Source organism: Schistocerca cancellata, chromosome 1, assembly GCF_023864275.1.
Source record: "Schistocerca cancellata isolate TAMUIC-IGC-003103 chromosome 1, iqSchCanc2.1, whole genome shotgun sequence".
In the NCBI taxonomy this organism is placed as follows: Eukaryota; Metazoa; Arthropoda; class Insecta; order Orthoptera; family Acrididae; genus Schistocerca; species Schistocerca cancellata.
The window spans coordinates 1096752958-1096766071 of record NC_064626.1 but is presented as its reverse complement, the minus strand read 5'-3'; the positions used below and the strand labels follow the sequence as shown (position 1 = coordinate 1096766071).

Below are 13114 nucleotides of genomic sequence, written 5' to 3'. Positions count from 1 at the left end.
TTGGTTAATTTGTGGTAACATCTGACATTGACACATTCCATTGTAGTTAGCAGACCATGAAATTATCTCTTTACAAGTTGCTCATTTTCAATCGCCAGCCAAAATACCTAATACAAGGTTTAACTTATCTTGTACACAGCTACTATTCAGTTGTATGATCTAAATATTTAATGATATTCACTAATTTTTGGGTTGATTATGAAACTTTATGAGTTATTGTCAGTGAGAAGCCTTAGGTAAATGGCTAAAATCTACTTTTTGTTTAAATGTCAGAACTTCTGGTAATACTGATAAAAAGGTTTGTTCAGTGTCTAAAATATGGTAGGAATTCTCTACCGAGTTTATTTATTGTGTAATTATCAAAGCTGTAAAAAGCATTGTTTGTGTTGTATACTTGATGTAAATTCATAACTTGTTTTTCACACTCAATTGTGTGTATTGATCGAATGATTTTTAATTTAACATGTAAAACCAACGCTATCAACAATGTTCCAATTGTCATGAAATGTATATAAGCAATCAAGTTATGAAGGGACTCAACTGTTGTTCTGACTTCCGCAATGTTGAACTGTGTCATATTGTGAAATAAAATGTTTTTAAAGATTTCTTGACACATTCTGAGATTATTTCACATTACACAGAGTATAAACCTAAAATGTGAATTCAGTTCTTGGCAAGATCTCCTGGACTATGAGCACATTTAAGCTAAGTGTTATTCATTACTGAGTTACACTACCGATACAGACTTTTTCCTTTATCGATCTCATTACATTTCAAAGTGAATGGAATATGTAAGTGCCATCCAAAATGCAAAAAGAAATGTAAAAATGTGGAGGAGGAGCTGTGACCGGTGGTAACACTGGACAAAGGGCTAATGTTGTTTTAGCTTTCAGGTACTCTGAATGTACAAAAATGAGAATATGAAATTACAAATAGAATCTAACTAACACAAATTAAATCTGTGGAATGAAATGCAGAAGCCAAACCGTATGGACAGAAATTGAATTTTTGGATCCAAAACCAGATGTGTGATGATCAAAAATGTGGACTTCACGACAAACAAGATAAGTACTCTTCAAATTCCATTTTATTTATGAGGGGCATTTCATGAATAATGCACGCTAATTTTTTTACTTGGTTGTTTATTTTTTTTCAATATCTCTTTACAGTCCTTCAGTATAATCTCCCTGATTCTCTATGACTGAATCCCAACATATTGGAAGCTGCAGTATTCATTCCAGGACATCACTTCTGTTCCTCTTTGAATCCGTCGGGTAACAGTGCAAGAAAGCTCTTCTAGAGGAAGATAACGATGTCCAAGCATAGTTTTTTTCAACTTTGGAAACAGATCAATGTCTGGTGGACTCATGTCCGGGCTATGAGGAGGATACGGCTACACTTCCTGTCCATATTCATGGAGTTTTTGGGTTGTAACATTGCTGATATACAGGCGAGCACTGTCATGGAGAATGCGTGGCCCAGCATTGAGCGACTGAGGCTGGGTTTTGCGCATTTTCTGCTGTGACACTTGTTCCACATGGCACTCTATCTCGTGAAGATTCCTTGGTTATTGTCATTCGCTTGAGCGTTGACTGAGTGTGTCGAAATTTGTATTTGGAAGTGAAGAATCTAAAGCTCTTAACACACTGAACTGTGATTTCAACTCTGTTTGTAATCTATGTTTAATCCATAGTGACAATTTGACACAAGAATCCTTGACTTCACGGTTGAATTATTGTTTCAGCAAGATTGCAATGCCCAAGCATTTCTGCTTCTCTTCAGCAATCATACAATGTTGGACCCATCTCGCAGAAATTTTTTTTTCTCTTTTTAAATCATTTATCAGAATATGGAAAACTGTTATGGGAATTCCTGTGGCTTCAAAGAGTTTGTCACAAATTGCACTGCAATCCTCTTCAACAACATCTGCAACAAGTTTCACACTTCCTTCATCTATTGACATTTTTGGCCTTCTGGATCCTGGATTATCATCAAAAATGATTAACCCAGTGTGAAAGTGTACTAAGGTCCACTGTAAACTCACCTTTGGCTTCACTTAATGCACTGTGGATTTCTGTCAGGTTTCTTCCACATAAAGTATTGGTCTTGATGTATGACCTTTGGTCTTCAGCAGTCACACTACCTGAGTCTTCAGGATCCATTTCCATCTCATGCCAATTTTGTATTAAAACACACACACACACACACACACTTCTTTCTCAAGCTCCCAACAACATCTGTTTTTGTTGCATCAAACAATCCACAGTAATACCAATCTGTGCATTATTTATGAAATGTACCTGGTACTCTGCTCAGTTTTTGTTGCATCAAACAATCCACAGTAATACCAATCTGTGCATTATTTATGAAATGTACCTGGTACTCTGCTCAGAGTATGGTGTTTAGGTTGTGAGATAACCTTTTTGCTCAGGTTTGTTGTAACTTACGGAAAATGAATGCATCTTACAAAGTAGTTGTTCGGGGTAGGAAGTAGACGAGTATCCACATTCAGAACAGGACAGTGATGACATGCAGGTTTTTGTGAACAGTGACAATTTACATGATGAAAGTCACAAAGAGGGAACTATAAGAAGGGACTCAAGTAGTGTTTGCTCTCCTTTTCAAGGATTTGACAACCGAGAACCATTAGATATCAACAGTGACTTATTTGAACAGCTCACAAGGTTCTTACGGAAAGGTGGAAAAGCAGGACAAGAGCATAGGCGAAAATTTTCAGTAAACCGGGAAAAACTTTAAATACAGTGAAGAAAATTTTGAAAAACGAAACAATGTTATCTCATTTTTAAGGTGCTGCTTGGCATGATTGAAGGTTTGAGTTGAAGTTTGTGTTAGGGAGGGCATTGTTCTTCAAAAGTTCTTGCAGCTGTGGCAGCCACAATGACTGTAGGTGTAATAGCTAGCACATCTGCTTGTTGTTTTTGTTGTTGTGGTCTTCAGTCCTGAGACTGGTTTGATGTAGCTCTCCATGCTACTCTATCCTGTGCAAGCTTCTTCATCTCCCAGTACCTACTGCAACCTACATCCTTCTGAATCTGCTTAGTGTTTTCATCTCTTGGTCTCTCTCTATGATTTTTACCATCCACGCTGCCCTCCAATACTAAACTGGTGATCCCTTAATGCCTCAACACATGTCCTACCAACCGATCCCTTCTTCTAGTCAAGTTGTGCCACAAACTTCTCTTCTCCCCAATCCTATTCAATACTTCCTCATTAGTTATGTGATCTACCCATCTAATCTTCAGCATTATTCTGTAGCACCACAATTCAAAAGCTTCTATTCTCTTCTCGACCAAACTACTTATCGTCCATTTTTCACTTTCATACATGGCTACAATCCATAAAAATACTTTCAGAAATGAATTACTGACACTAAAATGTATACTCGATGTTAACAAATTTCTCTTCTTCAGAAACGCTTTCCTTGCCATTGCCAGTCTACATTTTATATCCTCTCGACTTCAACCATCATCAGTTATTTTGCTCCCCAAATAGCAAAATTCCTTTACTACTTTAAGTGTCTCATTTTCTAATCTAATTCCCTCAGCATCACCCGACTTAATTCGACTACATTCCATTATCCTCGTTTTGCTTTTGTTTTTGTTCATCTTATACCCTCCTTTCAAGACACTGTCCATTCCGTTCAACTGCTCTTCCAAGTCCTTTGCTGTCTCTGACAGAATTACAATGTCATCGGCGAACCTCAAAGTTTTTATTTCTTCTCCATGGATTTTAATACCTACTCCAAATTTTTCTTTTGTTTCCTTTACTGCTTGCTCAATATACATACTGAATAACATTGGGGAGAGGCTACAAGAGCATATTCCACTCTACATTGTCAAAAGCTTTCTCTAAGTCTACAAATGCTAGAAACGTAGGTTTGCCTTTCCTTAATCTAGCTTCTAAGATAAGTCGTAGGGTCAGTATTGCCTCACGTCTTCCAATATTTCTACAGAATCCAAACTGATCTTCCCCAAGGTCGGCTTCTACTAGTTTTTCCATTTGTCTGTAGAGAATCCGTGTTAGTATTTTGAACCTGTGACTTATTAAACAGATAGTTCGGTAATTTTCACATCTGTCAACACCTGCTTTCTTTGGGATTGGAATTATTATATTCTTCTTGAAGTCTGAGGGTATTTCGCCTGTTTCATACATGTTGCTCACCAGATGGTAGAGTTTCGTCAGGACTGGCTCTCCCAAGGCTGTCAGTAGTTCTAATGGAATGTTGTCTACTCCCGGAGCCTTGTTTCGACTCAGGTCTTTCAGTGTTCTGTCAAACTCTTCACGCAGTATCATATCTCCCCTTTCATCTTCATCTACATCCTTTTCCACTTCCACAATATTGTCCTCAAGGACATTGCCCTTGTATAGACCTCTATATACTCCTTCCACCTTTCTGCTTTCCCTTCTTTGCTTAGAACTGGGTTTCCGTCTGAGCTTTTGATATTCATACAAGTGGTTCTCTTTTCTCTGAAGGTCTCTTTAATTTTCCTGTAGGCAGTATCTATCTTACCCCTAGTGAGATAAGCCTCTACATTTGTCCTCTAGGGAAAGGGGTACAGTTTAGAAAAGTCACCCAGAATCCCGGGTCAGGGGAGACTTACTGGACGAGAGGAGAAGAAAAGACAGGTTTTTGGGGACTGCACTGGATGAGATTTGACATCCTGAGAGCTTAAAGGTGGAAGGCAGGGTAATATGCAAGACAGAGATAACTATTAAAGCACATGCACGAGTTAAGAGGGAAAAGCTAAGTGCACTGTATGGAAAAGAGGTGATAGGGGGGACAGCGAAAAATACACAAGTTAGAAAATGAAAGATGTAGAAAACTGAAATGGAGAGAAGAAAAGGGCAGTTATTGTGAATAAATTCTGAGACAGAAGGAATTAACGTAAATTGAGGCCACGTGGGTGGCGAGAACCAAGAACATGTTGTAGTGCTAGTTCCCACCTCTGGAGTTCTGAGAAACTGGTGTCTGGGGAAAGAATCCAGATGGTGCATGTAGTGAAACAGGCACCGAGGTCCTGACTGTCATGTTGTACAGCAGGCTCTGCAACAGGATATTGTGTGTTGCTCATATACGCCCTCTGTCTATGCCCATTCGTCCTGACTGATAACTGGGTGGTAGTCATGCCGATGTAAAGGGCTGAACAGTGTTTACATAACAGCTGGTATAGGATGCGTCATTTCACAGGTGGCTCTCCCATTGATAGTACGTGTTTTGCCAGTTACAAAGCTGGAACAGATGCTTGTAGAAGGGTGCATATGATGGGTCTTGCACTGAGGATGGTTGCAGGGGTAGGAGCCATAGGGTAGGGAGATGGGTGCAGAAGGAGCATAGGATCTGACAAGGATATTGTGGATACTGGGAGGGTGAAGAAAAGCTATTTTAGGTGTGGTGGACACAGTTTAGTAAGTCATAGTTGCAAAATACTAACAAGAATTCTTTACAGAAAAATGGAAAAGATAGCAGAAGGTGACCTCGGAGAAGATTCATTCGGATTCCAGAGAAATGTAGGAACACGCGAGGCGATACTGACATGAATGACTTCTCGTAGAAGATAGGTTAAGGAAAGGCAAACCTACATTTGTAGAGGCAAAACTACTCTTATAACAGTTGTCAACTTAGAAAAAGCTTTTTACAATGTTGCCTGGAATACCCACTCTGAAATTCTACAGGTGGCAGGGGTAAAATACAGGGAGTGAAAGGCTACCTACAATTTGTACAGATACCAGATGGCAGTTATAAGAGTTGAGGGGCACGAAAGGGAGGCTGTTGTTGAGAATTGAGTGAGATAGGGTTGTAGCTTATCCCCTGTGTTATTCAATCTGTATACTGGGCAAGCAGTAAAGGAAACAAAAGAAAAATTTGGAGTAGGAACTGAAGTCCAGGGAGAAGAAGTAAAAACTCTGAGGTTTGCCGCTGACATTGTAATTCTGTCAGAGACAGCAAAGGACTTGGAAAAGCAATTGAACAGAATGGACAGCTTCTTGAAAGAAGGCTATAAGATGAACATCAGCGAAAGCAAAAAAAGGATAATGGAATGTAAAGCAAAACAAGGATAATGGAATGTAGTTGAATTAAATCAGTGATGCTGAGAGAATTAGGTTAAGAAATGATACACTCAAAGTAGTAGACGAGATTTGCTATTTGGGCAGCAAAACAACTGATGATGGTCGAAGTAGAGGGTATAAAATATGGACTGGCAAAGTCAAGAAAAGCATTTCTGAAGAAATTTGGTAACATACAGTGTGTCAGGAAGTCTTTTCTGACAGTATTTGTATGGAGTGTAGCCATGTATGGAAGTGAAACATGGATGACAAACAGTTTAGACAAGAAGAAATGTGGTGCAGATGATTTCTGAAGATTACATGGGCAGATCACATAACTAATGGGGAAGTACTAAATAGAATTGGGGAGAAGAGGAATTTGTGGCACATGTGACTAGAAGAAGGGATTGGTTGGTAGGACACATTCTGAGGCAACAAGGGATAACTAATTTAGTACTGGAGGGAAGCATGAGGGGTAAAAGTCTTAAGAGGCAGACCAAGAGAAGAATACAGTAAGCAGATTCAGAGGAACGTAGGTTGCAGTAGTTACTCAGAGATGAAGAGACTCACGTACGATAGAGTACCATGGAAAGCTGCATCAAACCAGTCTTTGGACTGAAAACCACAACAACTGACAATATACTTTCCATCGGAGGTTTGAGTGGTAAAAGTTTTACACACCAATGTAGAACTTCCCGGCACTTTAGGAAACAAAACCCAGCAAAAAAACAATGCATTTTAGAAAGATCTCTGATACATGGAAACATGTAAATGCATGCTTTGGTATTACAAAAGTAGAAATATGGATTCCACTACATCAGCATGGGAACTCCTGGAGCACTGCAATCAAGATTGCATTGCACAATGCGCTATTGTCAGCCAACCATAGCTCATATAACGTGATCTCGCCAGCCAATGACAGCAGATATTCAGAGATAGGGCACATAAGGCATTCAGTCAATAACATCATGATGTTAAGCAGTGCGAACACACAAATACAAAAGGTCAATTGTTTATACATACTGTACGGCTACATGAAAAGGTAAGCTTCCACATAGAATACTGTTCGTCAAAAATTTCTGCTTTTCTTTTTACTTTTAGATGAGACTGCAGGTGTGTGTGTGTGTGTGTGTGTGTGTGTGTGTGTGTGTGTGTGTGTGTGTATTTTTGACAAAGGCCTTACTGGCCCAAAGCTTTATTTGTGACAGTCTTTCTGTTGTGCCTACCTGCAACTCAGCATTTCCGATATATGGTGAGAAGGAAAAGTGAGATTGATTACTCCACATTAAGGTTGTCTTTAGCACAAAAAGGGGTGCACAACGCTGCAATTAAAATTTTTGATCACTTACCTTGTGATGTTAAATGTCTAATGGGTAGCAAACCAAAATTTTGAAACAAGCTAAAAAAATTTTTTCTTGACAACTTCTCCTATTCCATAGAAGTATTTCTATTACCGAAATGCGTAAAAGTTTGATTTGTTTTAAACACAATCTAAAGGTTGTATGAAAATATGTTATTACATGTAGCAATGGTTTACCTCTGAATAATAGATTGTTGTATATGCAATCCTAAGGTTATAAAAATAATACACTGAAGTTGGTAAGTGTTTCCTCTACACCTCAATGAATGTGTTGCCAATTTTAACTATCTTTCCCACAATAGCATCTCTAATTGTCAATTTGTGATAAATACCATTTTCTGGGATATTCATAATGCATCAAATGCATATAAAAGACGGCTAAAAAGTTTTAAGGAAATCAGAAATAAAGGTGTTTGTATTTCGCTGGCAGAAAACATTAAACATGAAAATATTAAAACCCTTGTGATCTTTTATTACAAATACAAATTACAATAAAAGACATTTTTTACAAAGTAACCATTATATTTTCTCAGACAAACAAAAATTTACAGTTATGTAAGTCTATTCATAAGCATGAACGTTCTTTTGTCTATGATTACTAATCACTGCAGACGGAGCTGCTCGCAGTCAGACTTATTTATGAGACAAAAATAACTAATTCCAGGTAACTGTCTTTTCTGTGTCAAGTTGCCAACATAATTAAACTTTTATGCCAGCTGTGTTATTCATATAAATAGTTGTATACCAAATGTTTATAACTTCCTACTCTTTCACCTATTCTCTAGTTTGCACCACCAATCTTCCAGGACTTTTTAAAGCAATAGCACAGTCTTACAGACAATGAAAGAATATAAAATAAAGGAAGCTGCAATACAATTTCTCAGTAGTTATTATCTAAAACAAAAATCACATGATTTCAGCTACAAAAGTATGTGTGTATCACAGGTAGTTAAAAAGAAATTCAGCAATATCACTCAAGATAATGGCTAGATTTAAGTACAAAAATATCTTCAGAAGCCAAAGATACAAACATTCACATTTTGTTCAGCTGTCATCTGACAAAAGTGCTTTATACTGTCTGAGGAAAGCTTCTTCCTGTTCCAGAGTGCTGTCAAGGTATTCATCATGTTCCTGGGATGAAATTCCTTCAGACAGGCGTTCATATGCTTTTAATTCTTCCTCACGCTGAAGGCTTTGAGAGCTGCTACTTGTGCTAGGGTTGCTGCTACTGTTATTGCTGTTGCTGCTTTCATCCGAACTATCTGAAACATCTGGGAAATGCCAATGTATTAAAATAATCTGTCACACAGCACACACATTCCTTCTCTTTACAAGCACATTTTAATGCAAATACTGTACAATCATGTCACCAGTGCACCTGCACACACTAAATAGCGTCTGGAAAGAAGAGTCACCATACTCTGTTCAGCAATAAGAATAAACCTGATGTAAACATTATGCCATGTATACTTCTGCATTTGCTTGCCTCTCATTGGATTTCTTTTCACGTAGAGTGGAAGCCAAGTTGTGACCAGTACAGTCCAGTACGATCACAAGGATACGTTTCATGCTGTGTTACACGCACACAGATTGAGTGATAATGTGTGGGACAACAGCTTTACCAGCACATTAAACCTGGACAGCTATGGCCAACCAACCAGCGATCCAACTAGCCTGCAATGATGTGAGCAGTTGCAGTTCAGGTCTAAAAAGAGATGGGCAAAGAAGCAAAATAGCTTCAAATGTCCTTTAATTTTTTAAAGAGAATGAAATAATATTCAGCAAAACTCTAGCACTACTGCGGGCTTCTTAGGTGACCAGACGGAAAGCATAAAATGCTCTCATTCTCATTTGACATAGTATTATAATCAGAAACAAAAGTGATGGAAATTCCTAAGTTGAAGACAGTGCAATTGTTCTGAGCAAGCCATGTGTGATGCAAAAGAACACTGTAGGGATTTCACCGTACTGCTGAATACTGAAGCCACTAAAGGTATTAATTACAGTCAGTTGTCTGGTAATCTCTTAACTCCTTCCTTATCTGAATCTGAGAAATACATTTCAGTACTGGAACTTTCATCTGTTACATTAATAACGAGTCGATTAACAACAGAATCCACGAAGCCACCCAGGTGCCGCATTTTCTCCTCTTCTTTTATGACGTGTTGTTCCATATCCCAACAACGTTCGGCAGTAACAAGAAAAAGCAGCATGTGTTTCGTGCAGTAGGTCTGGCAGCTTAACAAACTTGTTATTTCTTGGGACAAATCCCTTAACTTGGCTCCAGATCAGTTCTGTTGGGTTCACATTGTACTGGTACAGAGGCAAACATAAAAATGCAGCATTTGTATGGTGTGCTCAAGGCTGTGAAAATGATTGTTTTTCATGTTCCTACAACATGTCTGTGGTATAAGACAATGAACATAGTCCGAATAAAGAGTACTTAGTTCTTCATTTTTGTCTTAAAAAATTAAATTGTTATGTCTTCATAATTTAAGCAACCTTTGTTGACTGTCTATCACAAAATATCAATAATTGAGAATTTATATTTCAAATGAAAAAAGGAATTTCACATGCAATATGTAATTAAAAACAAAAAGATGTGATTTACTCATTAAATTGATGATGAATTTTACAATTATGAGATGTAGGTAATTCAAACTGGGAGGAAAAAAAAAAAAAAAAAAAAATAATTCGGGCGAGACTTGGACCAGGGAACCATGTGCTACAGTAAGTTTCTGAGCTCTTACACTATCGATTCTGCTGTACATTAACTTGCATTTATGTTGCAACTGTACCTAATACAGTCTCCCAGAAAACTTCACTGCTGATTTTACCTCTAAATTTATGAGAAACATTATGAACAATCTATTTCTTGGCACTTTTAAACCGTGTTCCACACACGTGTTTTACTACAGGACAGGAAGCAGCCTAAGCCATTTTCATACTGTGTATTAACAGCGTCACAATCAGAGAGCAACAGTGCAGAGGCTGTGACTATACACAATTTTTGAAATAAAAACTACATAACCAAAGTGTAATTAAGAAAAATGTTGATTGATGTTAATACATTTGAATATCTTGAAGTTTCATTTAACGTAACTTAGTAATAATATACCTAACACATAAGTAGGACCTACTCCAAGAGCGTAATACCACCTGTGTATGTATGCTACGGCGCCTGGCCAATCATCGCATTTGTGTTTGTTTACATCAGGTTTATTGTTACAATGAATGGAGTATAGTTTTTGAAATTTAACAGTATCAAAATGATTTTGATAAACATGGGAAGAGAAGTTTTTAAAATTGGAGATCTCTCTATAGCAGAATTTTTTTTAGAAATTATGATGATTAAATCCTTCCATTACCACCTCTAAATGTTATAGGCCTTATACAGCTTAGTCAAATGTCCTCGAGTCAAATAGTGGTACACGGCAAAGAGTACTTCTTACTACAATATATGTTATTCCCTTACCATTCACAAATGTGGGAGAGGTAATAAAAGCGACTACTTCTGTGTCCCTTTAAATTAATTCTATTTTCACATTACCTACAGAAGTGGGTTCCAAGGAACTGCACACCATTCCCAACAGTTTCACTGAATGCAGGTTCACACAATTATACAAACAGATTTTTATAAACTGATCAATGTCTCTCCCTGAAACTGCCAATTCGATTTTTCAGCATACCTCTAATATGTTCTCTTACATGTCATCACAAGGCACTCCTTCCTATCACGCAGCAAAGGATGAATGACACAAAATTGTGACTAATAATGACAGCTACTCCTGTTCAACGTCAGTGACTGTCACTTTGAAAGTATGCACAATTAAGAGAGTTTCAACAATTAGAGTTCAACAGTGACCTACAAAACCAACTCTGGGCATCGTACTGTGGTGACCACACAACTGTGCTATTTGTTCAGCCTAGGCTACAACCAGAAGAAATTAATCATCCCATACTGTTGCCATCCCTACAGCGTCAGGAAACTGTGGATTTCCAGCAGGATGCTCACATTTATTACATTAACGTATGTGAATACTGTCTTTCAAATTACATCTGAGTTGTCCAAGACAACTCATTCTGATGTGTATGACCCTGTGGTTATGATAGTATACAATTTACTATTCCCCCCCCCTCCCCCCCATGAACCATGAACCTTGCCGTTGGTGGGGAGGCTTGCGTGCCTCAGCGATACAGATGGCCGTACCGTATGTGCAACCACAACGGAGGGGTATCTGTTGAGAGGCCAGACAAATGTGTGGTTCCTGAAGAGGGGCAGCAGCCTTTTCAATAGTTGCAGGGGCAACAGTCTGGATGATTGACTGATCTGGCCTTATAACACTAAGCAAAACGGCCTTGCTGTGCTGGTACTGCGAATGGCTGAAATCTAGGGGAAACTACAGCCATAATTTTTCCCGAGGGCATGCAGCTTTACTGTATGATTAAATGATGATGGCGTCCTCTTGGGTAAAATATTCTGGAGGTAAAATAGTTCCCCATTCGGATCTTCGGGCGGAGATTACTCAGGACGACGTCGGTATCAGGAGAAAGAAAACTGGCGTTCTATGGATCGGAGCGTGGAATGTCTGATCCCTTAATCGGGCAGGTAGATTAGAAAATTTAAAAAGGGAAATGGATAGGTTAAAGTTAGATATAGTGGGAATTAGCGAAGTTTGGTGGCAGGAGGAACAAGACTTTTGGTCAGGCCCACGTACAGGAGTGCGGGTAAGCTACTACAAACAGCATAGTGAACGTATTATTGTGGCCAAGATAGACACGAAGCCCGCGCCTACTACAGCAGTACAAGTTTATATGCCAACTAGCTCTGCAGATGATGAAGAAATTGATGAAATGTATGATGAGATAAAAGAAATTATTCAGGTAGTGAAGGGAGACAAAAATTTAATATTCGAGTGTAGGAAAAGGGAGAGAAGGAAACATAGTAGGTGAATACGGATTTGGGATAAGAAATTAAAGAGAAACCGTCTGCTAGAATTTTGCACAGAGCATAAATTAATCATAGCTAACACTTGGTTCAAGAATCATGAAAGAAGGTTGTATACATGGAAGAACCCTGGAGATACTAAAAGGTATCAGATAGATTATATAATGGTAAGACAGAGATTTAGGAACCAGGTTTTAAATTGTAAGACATTTCCAGGGGCAGATGTGGACACTGACCACAATCTATTGTTTATTAACTGTAGATTAAAACTGAAGAAACTGCAAAAAGGTGGGAATTTATGGAGATGGGACCTTGATAAACTGACTAAACCAGACGTTGTAGAGTGTTTCAGGGAGAGCATAAGGGAACAATTGACAGGAATGGGGGAAAGAAATACAGTAGAAGAAGAATGGGTAGCTTTGAGGGATGAAGTAGTGAAGCCAGCATATGATCAAGTAGGTAAAAAGACGTGGGCTGGTAGAAATCCTTGGGTAACAGAAGAAATGCTGAATTTAATTGATGAAAGGAGAAAATATAAAAATGCAGTAAATGAAGCAGGCAAAAAGGAATACAAACGTCTCAAAAATACGATTGAGAGGAAGTGCAAAACTGCTAAGCAGGGATGACTAGAGGACAAATGTAAGGACGTAGAAGCTTATCTCACTAGGGGTAAGATAGGTACTGCCTACAGGAAAATTAAAGAGACCTTTGGAGAAAAGAGAACCACTTGTACGAATATC

General features: G+C 38.3%; 1 protein-coding gene across 1 annotated transcript in view; it reads right to left on the bottom strand.

Moving 5' to 3' along the window:
• Nucleotides 1–7875: 7875 nt before the first annotated feature.
• LOC126091801 (NEDD8 ultimate buster 1-like) overlaps nt 7876–13114 on the bottom strand; it is a 108923-nt gene continuing 103684 nt past the window's right edge. The window contains exon 11 of the mRNA XM_049907094.1: nt 7876–8697. Coding sequence (XP_049763051.1) covers nt 8471–8697 — 227 coding nt within the window. The 3' untranslated portion in view covers nt 7876–8470. The remainder of the gene's footprint in view (nt 8698–13114) is intronic.